The sequence below is a fragment of the Phyllobates terribilis genome, unplaced genomic scaffold (assembly GCF_046119375.1).
Source record: "Phyllobates terribilis strain yellow unplaced genomic scaffold, ASM4611937v1 Scaffold_2__4_contigs__length_985480577, whole genome shotgun sequence".
In the NCBI taxonomy this organism is placed as follows: Eukaryota; Metazoa; Chordata; class Amphibia; order Anura; family Dendrobatidae; genus Phyllobates; species Phyllobates terribilis.
The window spans coordinates 618028574-618051582 of NW_027362762.1; the positions used below are offsets into that span (position 1 = coordinate 618028574).

At 46.4% G+C, this 23009-nt stretch overlaps 1 protein-coding gene across 3 annotated transcripts in view; it reads right to left on the reverse strand.

Moving 5' to 3' along the window:
- LOC141252892 (opticin-like) overlaps positions 1-23009 on the reverse strand; it is a 224209-nt gene that overhangs the window by 73018 nt on the left and 128182 nt on the right. For 2 of the 3 annotated variants that reach the window (XM_073670652.1, XM_073670651.1), the window contains exon 2: positions 10056-10310. In XM_073670652.1, coding sequence (XP_073526753.1) covers positions 10056-10304 — 249 coding nt within the window. In that variant the 5' untranslated portion in view covers positions 10305-10310. Of the gene's footprint in view, positions 1-10055; positions 10311-11155; positions 11390-23009 lie in introns of those variants that run through there. The other variant, XM_073670650.1, reaches the window with a different exon arrangement.

Below are 23009 nucleotides of genomic sequence, written 5' to 3' on the forward strand. Positions count from 1 at the left end.
CTGCAACTGATAATTATTTCACAGAGGAGACCCCCATTACCTTATGAACACTAAAACCTTCCACAGGACTAGAATCAAAGTTTGGATAGTTTTGTGGGTAAATGAAAGCGATCCCACTAGGTGATTACCACATCCAGGCTGGAGACCTAACTCATTTATACAAGTCAGGGAAATGTGAGAAGAGGAGGGGAGGCTCTCCCGCCACCATTCATTGATGTGATATACTCTCAACTTACGCTATGTGATGTTCTGCCGCACCTGAAGGAAGAAATGTAACATGCACTTGATCTCCTCCTTGTTAATATTGGTCATTATTACATCACATTAGGGACTATTCAGCTGCCCGCATGCTGAGATATAAGGCAAAGCTACTGCCCACATACTGCGTGGTACAATGATTAGTGGGTTTTATCATATATGGTTGGCAACATTTAGGAAAGCATGTCATTAGTCACTAAGCTAATCAAATGAACACTATCCTATGATGTTTCCTTTTGAGTGATTACCACTAAAGACGACAATATGTTTTCTCTCTAAAGGATTTGTATACGCTGTTGTACCGTATGCACAGTTTCTTCGTTTTTTACATTTCTTATGTAGACGGGCAGCCATCCCTTTACAATATGAAAAAGAAATGTTATCTTCTAATATTATTGTTTAATTACAGTAAACTAGGAACTGATACATATTCTTTTTTCCATATCTTATTTTCTGATGATAGATCTTGTATTCAATTTTTTTAACTTGATTTACAGAGAAGGCCATCTTGCCCGAGCTTCTGGGGAAAGCATTTAGACATGTTTTACAGCAGCCTCATGGACCATAGGAATCTGTAGACTGAAGAAAAGGCTTTGACTTTTAAGGGAGACTTCTCTACACTTGCACTGTGACCAATACAAAGGTCACTGTGCAGGGAGGGGGTGGAGGGGAGCTGTGACCATTATCTTTTGTGAATGATGGGAATGGATCTTATGTCATCTATATATAGGTGTTATGTGTGATAGCTACATACAGTGGTGGCCAAAAGTATTGGCACTCCTGCAATTCTGTCAGACAATACTCAGTTTCTTCCTGAAAATGATTGCAATCACAAATTCTTTGGTATTATTATCTTCATTTAATTTGCTTGCAAGGAAAAAACACAAACGAGAATGAAGCAAAAATCAAATCATTGATCATTTCACACAAAACTCCAAAAATGAGCCAGGCAAAAGTATTGGCACCCTCAGCCTAATACTTGGTTGCACAACCTTTAGCCAAAATAACTGCGAACAACCGCTTCCGGTAACCATCAATGAGTTTCTTACAATGCTCTGCTGGAATTGTAGACCATTCTTCTTTGGCAAACTGCTCCAAGTGGGGTCTTCCTGGATATCCTACCATACAGTCCCTTTTCATTCAGACGCCGACGGATAGTACAGGTTGACACTGTTGTACCCTCGGACTGCAGGGCATCTTGAACTTGTTTGGATGTTAGTCGAGGTTCTTTATCCACCAGCCGCACAATCTTGCGTTGAAATCTCTCGTCAATTTTTCTTTTCCGCCCACATCTAGGGAGGTTAGCCACAGTGCCATGAGCTTTAAACTTCTTGATGACACTGCACACGGAAGACACAGGAACATTCAGGTCTTTGGAGATGGATTTGTAGCCTTGAGATTGCTCATGCTTCCTCACAATTTGGTTTCTCAAGTCCTCAGACAGTTATTTGGTCTTCTTTCTTTTCTCCATGCTCAATGTGGTACACACAAGGACACAGGACAGAGGTTGAGTCAACTTCAATCCATGTTAACTGGCTGCAAGTGTGATTTAGTTATTGCCAACACCTGTTAGGTGCCACAGGTAAGTTACAGGTGCTGTTAATTACACGAATTAGAGAAGCATCACATGATTTTTCAAAGGGTGCCAATACTTTTGTCCACCCCCTTTTTTAGGTTTGGTGTGGAATTATATCCAATTTGGCTTTAGGACAATTCTTTTTGTGTTTTTTCATTGAAGGCAAATTAAATGAAGATAATAATACCAAAGAATTTGTGATTGCAATCATTTTCAGGAAGAAACTGAGTATTATCTGACAGAATTGCAGGGGTGCCAATACTTTTGGCCACCACTGTAGGTTGAAAAAAGACCTAGGGTCCATCAAGTTCAACCTTCCTCCACAAATTGTACATTTTGTCACTAATTTTACTATAACCCATTCAAATGAGAAAACAAACAAACACTATTTAAAAAATATGTTAAACATAAAAACTTGATTTAAAGGGGTCGTCTCATTTCAGAAAATTCTGATCCAGAGGCACAGTTTGCTATGACAAACAACCAAACCACATTTTCTCATTTTCCTGGGTCCAGTGCTGAGTCTCTGATGTGGTTTCCAGTATCAGATAATGGCTGCAGAGCTGATATCCCGTCGACACCGCCGTCGCAGCCAATCAATGAGCCCAGCGACTACGGCTGGTGAGTAAAACATGGTTTGTTTTTTATTATAATATACTGCTCCTTGGGACCATGATTTTATGAAAGGGGACAACCCCTTTAAAGGCAATATCCAAGCATTATTCATAACAACTTTTTACAGACTGTATTTAATGACTGATGTATCCTGGGGATTAACTTACATTCAAATATTTATTTAGTGCCATAGTGGATGGTGAGATACAAGTTTTCAGTAAACCCTTAAAGGGGGGTTTCTGTGTAACTTCCCCTCTCAAAATGATTGGCTGCAGCAGTCACATCCCTGCATGTCAACAACAGCAGCTGCAGAAAGGTATTGCTAAATTGGAGGGGATGGGGTGGGAGGTAAGTAAAGCTGGATTCTTAATTGTTACCAAGAGCAATTCTAAGGATTGAAAAAAAGGTGATAAACCCCTTTAAGGGTTTGCTCACACTGCCGTATAACACGGCCGACTGCTATCTGATGTTTTATTGGATAGTGTAAAGGACATATTGATATTCATGCTATGGCAACTCTATTTTGTCTGCTTGCTTCAAAATCATGTTATACTCTTTGCATAACATACATTCTTTCCTTCTTTCCTCTTGATTCACATGCAACTTTCCAACACTAACCTTTTCTCTCAGGAACATTCTATGAGACACCCCGCTGCTGTTATCTAGCTAGTCTGAGCCGGGATGTACGACCTTGTAACTTTCCACCATGCACCGAACTAACGATAATATGACCATATGTGTATTTCCGTAATAATTGTACTAACATTGGTTCAAGCCTGTGTGACTCTTGCAGCCCTGCCCTGGGAAGATGGGGTACTCGGAGCCGGGTCAGATGTTTGAGGGGGATGCAGCCGTGGCCTTGACCCGTTCCGTGCCCAGGGCCGTCACATTAAAAATGATGTTAGGGCTTTCAGGGTTGAGTGGTATTTGTCGACTACGCCACCTGTGGTGTCTGGTGATGCGCCACCAGCGCCGCTACAGTCCGCTGAGGCCCGGTGTCATGGCGGCTAATGTTCTCGTGGCTCCCCACAGGCGGAGCGTGGCCTCAGGGCATGCAAAGCAGGATGGAGAGGGGGTAGTAGTGTGGGAGTACGGGTACCGCGTCGCGTGGTATGGCGCGTAATGAACAGTCCGGGGGCCGTAGGGATGAATTTCCAAGGCTTTACTCATAGTTCTCTTAAGCAGCGCAAGGCTTCTCCCTGCTCCTCGCGGAGTCCTGTGGCCACCAGGGACGGGGGTCCGACTACCTCCGAGGAAGTCCAGTGTTCAGTAGCTACCCTACACCAGAGTGTTCCTGCACTACAGACTTCACCCTTTCCCGTCTGTGCATGTGTAGTAGATAGGCCAGGTCTCCCTCTGAGCTCCTCTCAGGTGTAGGGCTCAGGTGGCAATTCCTCTCCATCCGAGGCCCGGCGGGATCCTCAGGGCCTAACCCGGCTTTCCCATCCTGGACATAGAGTGCGAGGTCGGGTGTCAGGGGCTGGTACCCCTCTTGCAGCCGGAATCCCTCTGAATAGATCAGGTAGGCGAGGACAGGTGGCATACTCCGCTCCGTCTGCATCCTCCCCGGGACCCATTTGCTAGGGAGCCCCACTCTAAAGCTCCCGGGCCTTCTTGATCCTGGTCCTTGGCCGGGTTGAGACATTCCTTGTCTGCAACCTACCTCTCGTCCCAAAGATCGGGGTACGAGGGTTGTGTCCCATGCTGGTGCAGGCCCACACAGGATCTGCGCTCCCGGAGGGAAGTCACATCACACACAGTTCATGACAGCACAGTACGACCACTAAGAAGGACAGGTCCACACAGGACCAGGTTTGAACCATCAAAGGATTGAAGGACCAGAAAGAACCAGCAGAAAGACCAAGATCAAAGATGGCATACTATTAAATATGAAATTAGAAGTGTAACTAACTAACTGTTCCTCCACCCACACCCACTAACTGGTTCCTACCACTTTGTGTTCCCCAGTCTCCCTGTAACCAGGGGAGCCACACCTAGTGCATACTAGCTCCCTCCGGTGGAAATGTGGTGTTGGATGCAAAAGGCTAGGTAACTACCATCACACTGGCCTTACCTCAGAGGAGGAACTCCACACTCCATTAAAGAAGTGCAGCATTCCTGTGGCGGTCGAACCCTCAGGGGCGCCACACCTGTAGTATGGCTGTAGGTGATTGGCCATTGATAAACTCAAAGCAATATAAAATGCTAAGTAGAAATAAACGGGGTTAGAGGTTCTTGAATCCCCCCATACAGAGCTTTGCCTCCGTCTGGTTTTCTATTGGATTGCGCAATCAACCTTGTAACATAATAATTTGACACTCACTTGGTCAACCGTGAAGGGTCATTACTGCCCTCCCTCAACAATAGCACTCGGCCCAGTGTTATTCTATGGGGCAGTGCAGATCTGCGATTATTTTCTCATGCCAATTCGGCATGAGAAAACATTCACAGTATACTGCAAGTGCATCCAAGAATCTGATCACGCACCCATACAAGTCTATTGATGCGTATGAAACATCGGACTGCACACGGATATGCCATCCAGGGCCGCCATCAGGGCATTACTACCCTTACTGCTGTATGGGGCCCCATGAGCAGAAGCAAAAAGGGGGGCTAGACCCCAAGCCCACAGCCCGGGGCCCCCCTATCTTTGCTTCTGCTTACAGGGCCTCTTAGGGACAACAGTTTGGCGCATGATGCACCCGGCGGACCGAAATGAGCGCTGTACATTTAATCCGCAGCTGGGTGCATTATGGTCCTGACGCTGGTCATGTGACACACTGCGCACTCATCTTCAATCCAGAGCAGAGCAGCAGCGTGCCACCTGTGTTGAGGGGATGGCGGCGGGTGGTCAGGTAAGGAATTGTGTGCGGTGCAAGTCAGTGTGTGCGTGTGTGTGCGCGCGAGTGCGTGTGCGCATCAGTGTGTGTGTGTGTGCGTGCTGTGCGCTGCTGAGGGGGACGCTAGTGATGAGGGAGGAGATGCTGCCGAGGGGACATTGATGAGGGAGGGGAGGCTGCTGAGGGGACACTGGTAAGGGAGGGGATGCTGCTGAGGGGACTCTGGTGAGGGAGGGGAGGCTGCTGAGGGGATGCTAATGAGGGAGGGGAGGCTGCTGAGGGACGCTGGTGAGAGAGGGAAGGCTGCTGAGGGGATGCTGTGAGGGAGGAGAAGCTGCTGAGGGGACGCTGGGAAGGGAGGGGAGGCTGTTGAGGGGAGGCTGTTGAGTGGCTGCGGAGTGGGAGCCCCAATTTTGTTTCAAGAGGGTGCCAACCTCCGCAGACAGGTAGGGATAAGTAGTTGCTAAATGGGGTGGCCCCCCTTCCCCTTTACTCTTGAATATTTAATAATTTTTTTATATTATCTCTTTGAGTTATGTTTTGAGGTGTATTTGTATTTATATTCTAGAATTTGTAGGTTTTTAATGAATACCAATAAAGATATTTTTAGTAGTGTATAATCGGTGAATATATATGCAACAATATACTCTGTTTACATTTATTAATTCGGTGATCGCAGGCTGCGGCGGTGGGCAGGTGGCGGCGGTGGGCAAGCTGATCATTAGATTCTTCTTGACTGGGCGGCTGGTGCGGCGGTGCCATTGGTTATGTGAGTAGCTAACTTAAGTCCATGTATTAATTTGTCCATCATTTCAGTATGTGATTGTATGATGCAATAATCCCCCCCCTCCCCCCTTCCAACACCCAGCCAAAATTTATAAACTACTGGCTGATCCTGAGCGATGCTGCAAAACCAAATGCTGAATTACAACATTAGGCGGTAGCGATCAGGATTCTCCAGTAGCTTATAAATTTTGGTTGGGGAGGGGAGGCAATGATTGATGGAATCTGCAATCAGAAATACAGATTATAAAAAAATTATCACAATCTGGTTACAATTAGTTTAAAAAAATGTATGTGACTCATTCCCTTAAAGAAAAATAAATAAAATATACCTAAAAAATTAGTATTGGACCCGGCAAGAAGAGTCTACCTTGTCCTGGTGGCGGCTTAAAAAATCTTTTGCCCAAAATAAAAGCTGCAGTTATGTGTGTGATCAGGTGTTCAATGGGAACTGTTAGGCTATATGCCCACGATGCAGAAATGCTCAGGATTTTTTCCTGAGCGTTTCTGCATCTCCCTGGCTGAAAAAACGCATGCAGATTGTACATGCGGATTGCACATGCGGATTGTACATGCGAATTGTACATGTAGATTGTACATGCGGATTGTACATGCGGATTGTACATGCGGATTGCACATGCAGATTGTACATGCAGATTGTACATGCGGATTGTACATGCGGATTGTACATGCGTTTTCCTGCCAGGGACATTCGGAAATGGAGCGGTTACCCACTGACATTTCCGCATGTGGATTGACAAGCGCTTTCCAAGCGATTAGCATCACTTGGAAAGTGCTTGTGACAACTAGGTCACACTATATAAATCCATGCAAACGGCATGGATTTATATAGTGTGAGCCGAGAGAGTGGTAAAAATAAATAAATAAATATATACTTACCCTCCGATGGCCCCCGGTGTCCCGCTCACTCTGTTCTCCCTTGCCGGCAACAGTGAATTGAAAGACCTGCCGACGTCAGCGTCGCGTGACCCGTCACATGACTCTGACGTCAGCGCAGGTCCTTCAGTTCACTGCAAAGTGCCGGGAGGCAAGTAGGAGCGCAGCGTGGGCCGACAGAAGGTAAGTATACATTTATTTTTTATTTTATTCTTTTTTTACAGATTTTTTAATGGTACCTGGGTGTGGAGGAGACTCTCCTCTCATCTACACCCGGGTACCATCCGCACATTAGAACGCTTGGATTACGCATCTACATATACAGTGATGCGTAATCCATGCAAGTCAATGGCGGCGAAGGCGCAGCACTTCCGCAAAATAATTGGTAGTGCTGCGTTTTTTTCCGCAATGATAATCCGCAGGGAAATTTCAGCAGCATGTGCACAGCACATGCGGATTATCATTGGGGAACATTGCTGCCCTTCTACCAATGCGTTTTTAATGCGTTTTTAATGTGTTTCCGCAGCTGCAAAAACGCTGCGGAAACGCATTAAAAACGCATCGTGGGTACACAGCTTACATGTGTAATTAGTGAGGACTTGGTGCAGGAGTGGAGTTTTTCCAAGAGTGAGCGGTGGGACTGTGGAAGGTTCAAGGGGTGGAGGCGGAGCTGGGGTGGAACCTGAGCGGAGTCTCAAGGGGGCCCAAAAATTTTGACAGTATGGGGCCCCAAAATTCCTAGTGGCAGCCCTGATGACATCAGCTCAGAACTGGCAGCAACCAGTGGAACCCATCTATACCCATTTACTGTTTGGAGTAGTCTGACCAGACGTGGTCTTCATGGATGAATTGCATCCAAATGGAAATGAGCAAGTGACTCAAGTATGCACTGAAACATAGGAAGTGAAGTGAAGTGAAGAAAAATGGGAAATATTTGTTTGTAGCTTGGACTTTGGTCAGGATTAATGGTGTCCTTTGTGCTGAGAAGTAAAAGCAGATACTTGTCCATCATACAATACCATCAGGGAGGAGTCTGATTGGCTTCAAATTTATTCTACATCAGGATAATGTCCTGTAACATACAGCCAATGGAATCAACTATCTTTAGTGTAAGGCTGTGTGCCCACAATGCATTTTTTAAGCATTTCTGCAGAGGCAATTCCGCTGCAAAAACGCTTGAAAAACGCATAGTGGGCACGCAGCCTAAAGAACAACAAGGAGTCCTGGAAGTGATGATGTGGCTCCATCAGAGCACTGATCTCAAGGTCAGCGAGTCTGTGTGGGATTACATGAAAAGACAGAAAGATTTGCACTAGCCTATATCCACAGAAGATCTGTGATCTTCTGTGGTTAGTCCTGCAAGATGTTTGGAACAACCTCCCTGCCGAATTCCTTCAAAAACTGTGTTTAAGTGTACATAGAAGGATTGATGCTATTTTGAAGGCAAGGGGCAGTCACACCAAATATTGATCTAATTTCGATTTATCGTTTGTTCATTCACTTTGCCTTTTATTGATAAAAAATAAACTATTAAAACTTATATTTTTGAAAGCATTATTCTTTCCATACGTTCCAAAATCTTTTGCATGGCTCTGCTTTTTTTATTTTCATAGGATTAGTGTTGGTTTTATAAAGTATGCTTTTGTCTAGTTTCATATACATTATTAGCCATCTTGCCTGAGATGATACTCTGAGTTGTGAACAGTAGTTTAGTGATTTGCTTTCCAGCAGCCATATGGACTTCCATAAGTGAGCTAAGTTGGAAAATATTACGTTGGGGAAACTTCATAAGCCAGTCTTAAACCAAATTACACTGAAGTGAAATGTGCAGAATGTGTTAAGAGGTGCAGGATTTGTAATACATTTGGCTTGTTTCACGCGTTTCATGCCCTTCAGGCTGTCGAGTTCCAGTCATGTGGTCAGTGTTGCCAACCAGTGTTTTTATTTTATTACAGTCATAAAAATCTGTACAAGCTTCCCTTGCTTCAAAAAAAGGCTGAAAAAGTGCCCTATTTTTATGGACTGTCCAGGAATTTCTGGACGGTTGGAAAACCTGCAGTCAGTTCTAAGAATGTGTGAAACATGCCCTAGGCTGAATTTAAAGACAGAAAATACAGAAACTGAAATCTTTGCTTTCTCCTCGTATATCTGCATTTCTGTGTGCATCAATATTCTTCACCTTTTGCGCTTATCTTGAGTAAACACTATTTGTTCATATTATACTCAGTTATCTTATCTTTCTGCTTCATTTACCAGTAATAGTCCTTTTTTCTTTGATCTCTTTAGTTGCTTACTTTCCATGTATCTCTAATTTCCATTTTCCTAACAATTCCTTCTCACACACACATCTATCATTTTGCATCAAGTTTGTCTATGATGATCATAAAAAATGATTAATAACACAAGGCGTCATGGGATAATTCTTGCTAACTTATCTATAGCTTTAATCAGGGAAGCATTATACATTGAGGGGTAATCCCACACATTGCTCTTCATACATGGCTGTCGAGCACACCTCCCGTACTCATCTAACACGTTCTTCTGTTCTCCCTTTCCTCTTTCCGTTGTTTTTTTCGGTTTCTTTCATGTGCATTTCCCTATTCCCTGGATTCATTTGCCTGTGACAGGTCTCTGCTCTCTCTGGCTTGTAGTTTCTTGCCCTGATCCGTCTGTCATGGCAGATGCTCACAAACAGGCTCTGATGAAAGCTCAGCCTTGAGAGATCTTTTCAAGCCCCCCTTCCTACCTCACCACCCTTCCTCCTCGCTCCTTCTCTCATCAGCCTCCGAGAAATAAGTATTCTGACAAACCTGCTGCAAGATGCAAGATCAGAGGCTTTTCAAGCGAAGATTTTATCCCTCCTCCCATTTTCCATCTAATGATCCATCTCTAGTTGTCAGCCTATCTGCTGTACATCTATCTATCTTGAAATACATTTTATCTATCACAATTAATCATCGGTGCAGAACATACATTTCTGTTTGTCCTATTACTATCCATTCGTTTGACTGTTGACTACCTGAACTACCTTCTATAGTCGTAGTAAAATTTGTGAATGGCGTTTATACATAGGATTGTGTGCTTACCTCGGGCTCGGGTTCGGAATAGTATACATCCTCATAGTTGTTAAGATCAATAGACTCTCCATAGTTATCCAGACCGGGGTCATAATTATCCAATTCAAAGTTTTCATAAGAGTTGCTCTCAATAGGCTGAAACCGTTCAGAGCTATGTCTTCTAGTTTCAGGTGGAGGAGCAGCCAGACATAGAGCCACAATAGAAAGACAGATAGCCAATAATATGTACATTGCAGTAGCAGACCTGGGGTACAGCATTAAGAACTGAGGAAAAAAAACAGGAAAAACATTTTCTGTATTTCACATAAAATATCATTGTGTTAATATGTGTATTGATACTATGTGTGAAAAGAATGTGCAAAAAAAAAAAGCAAAAACATATTACCAATTGGACAGTTAATGATTATGATTAGTGTTGAGCGAGTATGTTCTATTAACCCTTTCGGTGAGTATCCTCGGGCCGAGCTCCGAGTATTTATAGCTGCTCAGTGATATGGTTGAATCGCTCCCGTGTGCATGATTTGCGACTGTTTGACAGTTTTATTACATGTGAATGTCTATTTCTTACACATTCCTCACATGTAATAAAGCTGTCAAACATCTGCAAATCATGCACACGGGAGCGATTCAACCATATCACCGAGCAGCTGTAAATACTCGGAGCTCGGCCCGAGCATACTCGGACAGAATATACTCGCTCAACCCTAATTATGATTTCTCGGTTTCTGACAGTCTAAAAAAAACTAATAATTATAAATTCCTGCACATTTCAACAGAAAACTAAAGGCAGCACATTGCTCACTACAGTTGTGGAAACATGGATGCTCAATGTTGCATAAAGGGGAAAGTATTAAAAATAAAAAAACACCGGAATACATTGTATTGTATGTTAAGTCTATTTACAGATAATCAACTGGTAAAGATTAGCTGATTGAATAGCTTGTCCGGCCTTGGGCTACAAGTCTGCAGTCACTCTATCTCACTGCATACTTGAGAATCCTCGCATCAGGCACACTGCATGCTGTGAGGATTCTCTGGTGCTGGCACAGGGATCGGCAGGACATGTGACCCCAAGTACGTGATTTGCATACATGCGGTCTGTAACATACCTGGCGGCGTCCTTGCATGGTGGTCCATCTCCCACTGTGCAAGAGCGCGCACTTGATCTCCAGTCCAGAATGTCTCTCTGGCTTCCCTCCTTGCTGTTTGTCTGTTTTGGCTGCATAGGGCGACGCCCGCTGAACTTCCTGTTTCTTGTACCTGCTGCGGACACGCCCCTGTTGCACCTTCAGCCTATTGCTGTCCATCTTTGGGTATTTATACCACCTTCTTCCTCAAGATGGCGCCTGAGCATTGTGTCCTGTCAGTTGGCTTTTTGTCTCTGACGTGCCAGGTCCTATCCTGTTTTCCTGCCTGTTCTCCAGTTCTGTGTCTGAACTGTGGTCTGTTCTTGTGAACACGCTTCTAGCCTGTTCTTTCGCCTTCTAGGGGCTGTATTCCTAGATCTGCCTGTCTGTGCCTTGCGGTATCTGTTCCCGTCTGAACAGAGTCCTGTTTGTGTCCCAGCCTTGCTGTATTTGTTCCCGTTCCTCTGTTTCCAGTTGTCTGTGCCTTGCGGTATCTGTTCCCGTCTGAACAGAGTCCTGTTTGTGTCCCAGCCTTGCTGTATTTGTTCCCGTTCCTCGGTTCCCAGTTGTCTGTGCCTCGTTTCTACTTTAGCCTTTTCTCCCTTTTCCCTCTATGTCTGTTTTCTGCGTCTTTCTGCAGAGTCTGAACTTGCTCCTAAATTCCTTCTCGTCGTCTCTGTACCTCTGTTGTGAATTTAGTGTACGCTCGCTACTTCTTTGTAAGTACTTTGTGTGCTTCTGGTTCTGCCTTTCCTTCTCCGTCTGTTCTTTGTGAAGAGAGTCCTATCCCCTTGCCTTGTCTCGTTCGCCGCTCCGGCGGTTCTTGCCGCTCTGCGGTTTCCGCTCTGCTTCTGCCTCGCCTACCGCTCTGCGGTTTCCGCTCTGCTCCTGCCTTGTTTACCGCTCTGCGGTTTCCGCTCTGCTCCTGCTTAGCTTGCCGCTCTTGCGGTTTCTGCTCTGCTCCTGCCTCGTTTACCGCTCTGCGGTTTCCGCTCTGCTCCTGCTTAGCTTGCCGCTCTTGCGGTTTCTGCTCTGCTCCTGCCTTGGTTGCCGCTCTGCGGTTTCCGCTCTGCTCCTGCCTTGTTTACCGCTCTGCGGTTTCCGCTCTGCTCCTGCCTTGTTTACCGCTCTGCGGTTTCCGCTCTGCTCCTGCCTTGTTTGCCGCTCTGCGGTTTCCGCTCTGCTCCTGCCTTGTTTGCCGCTCTGCGGTTTCCGCTCTGCTCCTGCCTTGTTTACCGCTCTTGCGGTTTCCACTCTGCTCTTGCCTTGCTTGCTGCTCCTGCGGTTTCTGCTCTGCATCTGCTCGCTGCTCCGGCAGTCCTGTCCTGCTCTGCTTCTGCTCGCTGCTCCGGCAGCCCCGTCCTGCTCTGCATCTGCTCGCTGCTCCGGCAGTCCTGTCCTGCTCTGCTTGTGCTCGCTGCTCCAGCAGTCCCGTCCTGCTCTGCTCTTGCCCACCGCTTCGGGCGTTCCCTCTCTGCTGTGTTTGGCTACCGCATCTGCGGTTCTGTTTCTGTGACCCAGTCTGTACTGGGTCTTGTCCTCTCTGTGCTTCAGCCCGTCCTTTCGGCCAGTACCTCCCTGCCTGCATATTCACCTGTATCCACCCGTCTGCATACCTGCCGTGTTTGCTTATATCCACCAGTCTGTGCCAGCCTAGCCTGCCTGTTCCAGTAATCCCTGTGTGGGTCAACCCCCGTGTCCGGAGTTTGACCTGGAGTAGCACCTGGTCCCTCTGCCCGGTTTCTCCCTGGTGCACTGGCGTCGTATGCCGTCGTGCCACCTTGGTCGGATCGGCCAGATACTTAGTCACGCCCCTCCAGGCACTCTCCGGTCCATGGTCCAGTGGAACCACTACTCCCGCACACGCCAGTCAGTCCGGGCGTGTGCATAACAGCATGCTCAGGCCATGGTTCCCGTTGAGCCCCACGGCCTTCGCTCTCTGAGAAGTTTTCCAGCGAATACATGCATTAAAAATAAATAAATAATTTATTTTTTTATCTCAGCTGAGTTCCAGGCGAATTACGCACCCGTCCAGATGGATCTATCTGCTCTCGTTCCTGCGGATCCGCCACGTTACTATGGGGATCCAAGACAAAGTCGTGCATTTGTGGAGCAATGCATGCTACACTTCAAGTTCTACCCTCTATGTTTTCCCACCGATCGGGTTAAGGTGGCATTCATTATGTCTTACCTGGCGGGTGATGCCTTGGAATGGATCAACCCCCTATATGAAACACAGGATCCGATCCTCCTGGACCTAATGGCCTTCCTGGTGGCCTTTCTAATGGTCTTCGATGATCCTAACCCGGAGGCTCCTGCTGAAGCTTCACCTCCCAATATCCCGGAGCAGCCCCGATGGGTAATGTGTGTGGGTAGCGCAATAGTCCTCCAGCCCAATGAGACTACTGCCCACCCAGAATCCTCACAGGGTAACTACGCTTTCCGGAATACTTCTCCCAACCTCAAGAGGCAGTCCAGACGTGCTAGACGTAGAGGCAAGCCGTCACGCCAGGGTCTGTCCTCCCTGAGACCTCCTGACCCCAACCTTGAAGTCCCTACTGAAGCTTCATCTCCCTGTATCCCGGAGAAGCCCCAATGGGTAACGTGCGTGGGTAGTGCTCCGGTTCTCCTGCCCAAAGAGACTTCTGCCCATCCAGACTCCACACAGGAGAACTTCCTGCACCCGGCATCAGATGCTTCACCCACTTTAACCGGTGTGCATGTCCAAGGATGCTCCAAAGCTGTGGTTACCTCTGAGTCTGTGCACCTCTACTACCTGGCGGAGGACCCCCTGTTGCCTCCTGAATCCTCCGGGATACCACTCGATGACAAATGGAGAGAGACTTCTCTACACTCGGTACTCGAAACTTTGTCCGCTTCGTCCTGTGAGCCTGACAATGGGTACCCCAAAGTGGTAGTTACCCCCGAGTCTCTACACCCCTCCGACCAGGCGGAGGACCTCCAGTTGTCTCTAGAACCCTTCGGGGTGCTACCTGGTAGCGAAAGGACAGAGACTCTCCTATACTCTGTACCTGATACCTCGCTCGCTTCGTCCAGTGAGTCCAACCTAGTGTACTCCGAAGCAGAGGTTACTCCCGAGTCTCTACACCCCTCCGACCAGGCGGAGGACCTCCAGTTGTCTCCAGAACCCTACGGGGTGCTACCTGGTAGCGAAAGGACAGAGACTCTCCTATACTCTATACCTGATACCTCGCTCGCTTCGTCCAGTGAGTCCAACCTAGTGTACTCTGAAGCAGAGGTTACTTCCGAGTCTCTACACCCCTCCGACCAGGCGGAGGACCTCCAGTTGTCTCCAGAACCCTACGGGGTGCTACCTGGTAGCGAAAGGACAGAGACTCTCCTATACTCTGTACCTGATACCTCGCTCGCTTCGTCCAGTGAGTCCAACCTAGTGTACTCCGAAGCAGAGGTTACTCCCGAGTCTCTACACCCCTCCGACCAGGCGGAGGACCTCCAGTTGTCTCCAGAACCCTTCGGGGTGCCACCTGGTGGTGAATGGACAGAGACTTTCCTATATCCTGGACCCGATACCTCGCCTGCTTCCTCCAGTGAGTCCGATCTAGTGTACTCTGAAGCAGATGTTTTCTCTGAGCCTCTGCACTCTTCTGACCCGGCGGAGGACCTCCAGTTGTTTCCTGAATTCTCCGGGGTACCACCAGATAACAAAGAGACAGTGACTTTTCCTCATTATGTACCTGATAACCTGTCTATTTCTTCCTGTGAGCTTGACAAGATGTACCTCGAAGCACAGATTACCCCCAAGTCTCTGTCCCCCTCCAACCCGGTGAAGGACTTCCAGTTGTCTCCTGTACCCTCTGGGGTGCCACCTGAAAATATGTGGAGAGAGACTTCCTTGTGTGCTGTTCCTGGTACTCCACCCGTTTCGTCTGTTGCTAAGGATGGCTGGATAGGAGGTAGCATCCTAGCTAACCAGATGCGATCAATTTTTCCTGTGGACAGTGGAAGTGATCTCCTTGAAGTGAACGACTGGTCCTCGAATTCCCTGCGGAAGATTCTGGCAGGCCTGAAGAAGAGGGGGCGTAAGGGGGGGGGGGGGTACTGTAACATACCTGGCGGCATCCTTGCATGGTGGTCCATCTCCCACTGTGCAAGAGCGCGCACTTGATCTCCAGTCCAGAATGTCTCTCTGGCTTCCCTCCTTGCTGTCTGTTTGTCTGTTTTGGCTGCATAGGGCGACGCCCGCTGAACTTCCTGTTTCTTGTACCTGCTGCGGACACGCCCCTGTTGCACCTTCAGCCTATTGCTGTCCATCTTTGGGTATTTATACCACCTTCTTCCTCAAGATGGCGCCTGAGCATTGTGTCCTGTCAGTTGGCTTTTTGTCTCTGACGTGCCAGGTCCTATCCTGTTTTCCTGCCTGTTCTCCAGTTCTGTGTCTGAACTGTGGTCTGTTCTTGTGAACACGCTTCTAGCCTGTTCTTTCGCCTTCTAGGGGCTGTATTCCTAGATCTGCCTGTCTGTGCCTTGCGGTATCTGTTCCCGTCTGAACAGAGTCCTGTTTGTGTCCCAGCCTTGCTGTATTTGTTCCCGTTCCTCTGTTTCCAGTTGTCTGTGCCTTGCGGTATCTGTTCCCGTCTGAACAGAGTCCTGTTTGTGTCCCAGCCTTGCTGTATTTGTTCCCGTTCCTCGGTTCCCAGTTGTCTGTGCCTCGTTTCTACTTTAGCCTTTTCTCCCTTTTCCCTCTATGTCTGTTTTCTGCGTCTTTCTGCAGAGTCTGAACTTGCTCCTAAATTCCTTCTCGTCGTCTCTGTACCTCTGTTGTGAATTTAGTGTACGCTTGCTACTTCTTTGTAAGTACTTTGTGTGCTTCTGGTTCTGCCTTTCCTTCTCCGTCTGTTCTTTGTGAACAGAGTCCTATCCCCTTGCCTTGTCTCGTTCGCCGCTCCGGCGGTTCTTGCCGCTCTGCGGTTTCCGCTCTGCTTCTGCCTCGCCTACCGCTCTGCGGTTTCCGCTCTGCTCCTGCCTTGTCTACCACTCTGCGGTTTCCGCTCTGCTCCTGCTTAGCTTGCCGCTCTTGCGGTTTCTGCTCTGCTCCTGCCTCGTTTACCGCTCTGCGGTTTCCGCTCTGCTCCTGCTTAGCTTGCCGCTCTTGCGGTTTCTGCTCTGCTCCTGCCTTGGTTGCCGCTCTGCGGTTTCCACTCTGCTCCTGCCTTGTTTACCGCTCTGCGGTTTCCGCTCTGCTCCAGCCTTGTTTACCGCTCTGCGGTTTCCGCTCTGCTCCTGCCTTGTTTGCCGCTCTGCGGTTTCCGCTCTGCTCCTGCCTTGTTTGCCACTCTGCGGTTTCCGCTCTGCTCCTGCCTTGTTTACCGCTCTCACGGTTTCCACTCTGCTCTTGCCTTGCTTGCCGCTCCTGCGGTTTCTGCTCTGCATCTGCTCGCTGCTCCGGCAGTCCTGTCCTGCTCTGCTTCTGCTCGCTGCTCCGGCAGCCCCGTCCTGCTCTGCATCTGCTCGCTGCTCCGGCAGTCCTGTCCTGCTCTGCTTGTGCTCGCTGCTCCAGCAGTCCCGTCCTGCTCTGCTCTTGCCCACCGCTTCGGGCGTTCCCTCTCTGCTGTGTTTGGCTACCGCATCTGCGGTTCTGTTTCTGTGACCCAGTCTGTACTGGGTCTTGTCCTCTCTGTGCTCCAGCCCGTCCTTTCGGCCAGTACCTCCCTGCCTGCATATTCGCCTGTATCCACCCGTCTGCATACCTGCCGTGTTTGCTTATATCCACCAGTCTGTGCCAGCCTAGCCTGCCTGTTCCAGTAATCCCTGTGTGGGTCAACCCCCGTGTCCGGAGTTTGACCTGGAGTAGCACCTGGTCCCTCTGCCCGGTTTCTCCCTGGTGCACTGGCGTCGTATGCCGTCGTGCCACCTTGGTCGGATCGGCCAGATACTTAGTCACGCCCCTCCAGGCACTCTCCGGTCCATGGTCCAGTGGAACCACTACTCCCGCACACGCCAGTCAGTCCGGGCGTGTGCATAACACGGTCATATGCCGAATAGTTAGGTGCGGCCTTGCTCACTGCAAGTGTATTGAGAGAGACCGGATACAGTCTAGTCAGGATATGGCTGAAACTATTCATATCTCATATCTGCTTTCACATGACCGCCCGCTCCTGGAGCCGGCACCAGAGAATCCCCCAACACGCAGTGCACACGATGTGAGGATTCACAAGTCTACAGTTTGACTGCAGATTTGTAGCCTAGAACCAGACAACCCCTTTGATACTTTTCTCTTTGACACAGCCCCAATATATTTTAGAACACTCTGCAGAATTTTATGTACTTGCAAATTATGCTCCAGTGGAACGTGGAGTCTTATGTTCTACCAAAAACACTTAACCACTCACATGTACCTGAACCTATATAGATAGAAGTCAGTTAAAATTACAGGTGAAGACTGTACAAGTCAAAGGAAGTAGTAAGAACAAAAGATGATTTGAGGTGACTTTTGTACTCCTGGAATTTGGAATTGACTTTAAGTATATCTAGTTCTATTTGTAGGATGTCTCTGTCAGCTGGAAGACAAGATTAGTACATTGGGACTGAGAGTTATCGATGACAGATCATTCCTCTGTATGTTTGGCACATACCTAAAATACTCTGCAGTGCAGGTTACGTAAGGAAGTGATGCAAATGTACAGACGTTGGACTATGCGACCTATTTTACCTAATGAGTTTTCAAAGCCTACACCATCATTCTGTCACTTCTAATTTTCTAACTACACAATAAAAAAAGGACATTTGTAGTCATTTTTCAAAGTGATTGATTTTAAATAGAGAAAGAAATAATTTACATTTTTTAATGTATGTTTTTTTTAAATATTTTTCATTTTTACAACATTATGCATCATTACATGTTATATAAAAGTGCATCCATCAAATAACGTATTTTTTGGACAATAAGATGCATTCCCCCCCTCCCCAAGTTTGGGAGGAAAATGGGGGGGGGGTGTCTTTATGGTCCGAACGTAGCTTACTGGGGAGTTGCGGTGGTGGTGGCCATCTTCCTGAAGCTGTGATCCACAGGGAAATGCCCGCCCGAGACGGCACATGTGCAGACTGGGATCTCGACAGCCATTTCCTTGAGACCTACGGCTTCAGGAAGATGGCCGCCGAGATCCCAGTCTGTGCATGTGCCGGCTTGGGCATCCATTTCCCTGTAAATCACGGCTTCAGGAAGAAGCGATGTACTCTGCTCTACTTGACCGCCGACACTGGCGTCGCAGCATCTCACCTCTTCTCCCGCCGCCGGGTTCCTGAGGAAGGGACCCTGCTTCCTGTGATCCCACTCAACCACCTCATAACCCCCTGCTACAGGGGTACCCTCTTCTCCCACCCAGGGCCCTCAGCATTTCTCCGCTTCTACAGCTGACTTAATGAGGGCCCCTGCCTCCTGTGACCCCCTGCTCCACCGCTCCCCAGGTAAGATACCTGTTTGGACTATAAGACGGACCCCCATCTTATAAAAAATATTCTTTTTCTTATTTTCCACCTGTGCGCCTTATGGTTTGGTGCATCTTATAGTCCGAAAAATATGATATTTATCTTACGTTGTGCAGTTAACTCAATGGCAAGGTGAATAGATTACATATGGTTACTTTTATCTGTTAACATTATTTGATATACTGTTGTAGCTGAAGAACAGGTAATAGACATTCTATCACCAGAAGAATTAGCCATTACTAATGTAAATTAAATTCTGTTGAACCTGGAACCCTTGACGAATTGATGCATTTTGATGCATTTTCAAGATAATGCCATCTTGTGAAGAACAATGCAACAGTATTGAGCAGGATCCATATGTCTCCTAATCCACTTGATATATGTTTAATAGTGAATACAGGGAGTATAAGTAAGAAACAACCAGAGCTTTTTATAATCCCAGTCGTGAGCAGGGGCCCAATCCTGCACAGGCTTCTAACGAGGAACTTCATTCAACCCGTTAAATCATTATTCATAAAAAATTGTGCCCTTCCCTGCACAGTGGCACAATCCTGTGCAGGGTTCTACTGAGGGAAGTCTCCCCAGTAATTGCTCCTCAAAAACTTATTTTTGCAAAAAGGAGGAAGAAGCTGAGACCTGAAGAAAATTGAGAGTTACAAAAGTCCAACAATTTTTTTTAACAATTTTTGGCAACCGGGAGGAAATTAACTTTATTCCTACCAGTGGCGTTTAATCATAGGGGTGGAGCCAGCATGGTTTCTGTGCATAGAGAGAGGGCCGGCTGTCAGTCAGTGCCAGGGGCATGGTTTCTGCCACTCCTCTCTATGCACAGATAACTGACGGAAACCATGCCGGCTTCACCCCTATGACTGAACGCTCTGCGCAGTGGCCACACAGTGTCAGAGCACTATTAACTTGCATATTAAACCCATATCTACTGGTTAGTTGCATTATTTTACATTGCAGGTTCCCTTTAAATCTCTGGCCGAAATTGCTACTGTTGATGGTGGCGTGCAACTTCTAGCACAATGTCAATTCCAAGGAGTTGGCAGTGAAAAGAGTGCTATTGGCTCCCACATTTTTTTCCATGGTATAAGTTGTTTTCTCTTACACCACCATGTCAATAGCCACTGCCATATCTTTATTTACCATACATTTTGGACACAATTATAAAGTTTCACTACACTTATCCAACCCTGGAAAATATGGAAGCAACCATAAATGCCAGGTAGAGTACAGGTGATGAACAAAAAGGCTAATACAACTGTATGCCTGTAGTTTCAGTTTGACATGTACAGTGCTGGCCAAAAGTTTTGGCACCCCTGCAATTCTGTCAGATAATACTCAGTTTCTTCCTGAAAATGATTGCAATCACAAATTCTTTGGTATTATTCTCTTCATTTATTTTGTCTTCAATGAAAAAAACACAAAAAGAATTGTCCTAAAGCCAAATTGGATATAATTCCTCACCAAACCTAAAAAGTGGGTGGACAAAAGTATTGGCACCCTTTGAAAAATCATGTGATGCTTCTCTAATTCGTGTAATTAACAGCACCTGTAACTTACCTGTGGCACCTAACAGGTGTTGGCAATAACTAAATCACACTTGCAGCCAGTTAACATGGATTAAAGTTGACTCAACCTCTGTCCTGTGTCCTCGTGTGTACCACATTGAGCATGGAGAAAAGAAAGAAGACCAAAGAACTGTCTGAGGACTTGAGAAACCAAATTGTGAGGAAGCATGAGCAATCTCAAGGCTACAAGTCCATCTCCAAAGACCTGAATGTTCCTGTGTCTTCCGTGCACAGTGTCATCAAGAAGTTTCAAGCCCATGGCACTGTGGCTAACTTCCCTAGATGTGGATGGAAAAGAAAAATTGACGAGAGATTTCAACGCAAGATTGTGCGGATGGTGGATAAAGAACCTCGACTAACATCCAAACAAGTTCAAGCTGCCCTGCAGTCCGAGGGTACAACAGTGTCAACCCTTACTATCCGTCGGCATCTGAATGAAAATGGACTGCATGGTAGGATACTCAGGAAGACCCCACTTCTTACCCCAAGACATAAAAAAGGCAGGCTAGAGTTTGCCAAAACTTACCTGAGAAAGCCTAAAACGTTTTGGAAGAATGTTCTCTGGTCAGATGAGACAAAAGTAGAGCTTTTTGGGAAAAAGCATCAACATAGAGTGTACAGGAAAAAAAAAGAGGCATTCAAAGAAAAGAACACGGTCACTACAGTCAAACATGGCGGAGGTTCCCTGATGTTTTAGGTTTGCTTTGCTGCCTCTGGCACTGGACTGCTTGACCGTGTGCATGGCATTATGAAGTCTGAAGACTACCAACAAATTTTGCAGCATAATGTAGGGCCCAGTGTGAGAAAGCTGGATCTCCCTCAGAGGTCATGGGTCTTCCAGCATGACAATGACCCAAAACACACTTCCAAAAGCACTATAAAATGGTTTGAGAGAAAGCACTGGAGACTTCTAAGGTGGCCAGCGATGAGTCCAGACCTGAATCCCATAGAACACCTGTGGAGAGATCTCAAAATGGCAGTTTGGAGAAGGCACCCTTCAAATATCAGGGACCTGGAGCAGTTTGCCAAAGAAGAATGGTCTACAATTCCAGCAGAGCATTGTAAGAAACTCATTGATGGTTACCGGAAGCGGTTGTTCGCAGTTATTTTGGCTAAAGGTTGTGCAACCAAGTATTAGGCTGAGGGTGCCAATACTTTTGTCCGGCCCTTTTTTGGAGTTTTGTGTGAAATGATCAATGATTTGATTTTTGCTTCATTCTCTTTTGTGTTTTTTCCTTGCAAGCAAATTAAATGAAGATAATAAGACCAAAGAATTTGTGATTGCAATCATTTTCAGGAAGAAACTGAGTATTATCTGACAGAATTGCAGGGGTGCAAATACTTTTGGCCAGCACTGTATGTGTCCCCAATTTGCAAACTTAAACAGGTGTGCCATGACAGTCCTGCACAGTTTAATAGCTCAATTTAATGTAATTTATTTTTAGATATTTTGCTAAGCAAATTAAATACCCCTTGCCAAAAAGGACAATGTATCAACAAATGCCTGACACAGATTCTAAATGTGTCAACAGCCCATAGTATAGTTGTGGGGTGCATGGTTGCCATACTGGACTAGTAAAATAGGTATGGAAAAAATAAGACTTGTTCAGTGCTGCTCACCATTATTGGCACCCCTTCATTGGCATGTGTGAGTCCCACTGGGGCTCAGAATCTCAATTCCCTATCAGTATGTCTTTGGAGTGTGAGAAGAAATCGGAGAACCCAAGGGAAAACCACACAAACATGGCGAGAACATACAAACTCCTTGCAGTTGAATAAGAATTTTAACCCAAGGACTGCAGTGCTGTAAAGATACAGTGTTGACGATTGAGCCACAGTGCTGACCTTATATCTACTTATATTTTTCATCTATAAGGCCTTATAAAAATATGAAGTATAGTTATTTGAACAATGCCACATCAGACACACCAGTATTTTCAAAAGTAGTGAAAAATCTTAGTCAATTATATAGTGCTGCTGACCATTATTGGCACCCCTTCATCTTTTTCATAGACTGTACAATATCTTCAGAAATAAATGGAAATGTACCAAAGTTATATCCTCAGGATTTTTTAATTAGTGGTCCAAAGTAATACAACAATAAAACATTGTTTTTCAACTTCCATGTTGCATTGTCAAAGAAGAAACAGAATAAACAGCATGTGCAATAATAAAGGCACCCCTAATTTATACCTGGTTGTACACCCTTTGGCATTGCTGACAGCCTCCAAATGTTTCTTGTAGCCATCTATAAGCTTCTTGCACTTCTCAGCTGGAATTTTCTCAATTTCTTCTTTTGCAGTTTGTTCAAGCTCTTGGATGTGTGCAGGGTTCTTTTTCCCAATGGCAGATTTCAGCTCACTCCAAAGATTTTCTATGGGATTGAGGCCAGGACTCACTGCTGCCAATTTTAAAACAGTCTATTTTTTCTTTCCAACCATTCCTGTCTACTTTTGGACTCAAACCAAGTTTTCTTACACTGGGTAGGACATTATGCACTAAAATCTCTTGATAATTCTCTGATTTCATGTTTCCTGTGATTCGGTCAAGGTCTCCAGTACCAGACGCAGCAAAGCAACCCCACAGCATTATGGATCCTCCACCATGCTTAACTATTGGTAAGGTATTTTTTTCCCTATAAGCTCCATTGCACCGTCTATAAACAAACTTTTGCTTTGCATTGCCCAAAAGCTCCATTTTTGTTTCATCTGTCCACAGAAAATTTTCCCAGAAGGATAGTGGTTTGTCAAGGTACTCTTTGGCACAGGTCAGTCATTCCTTCTCATGACATTTCT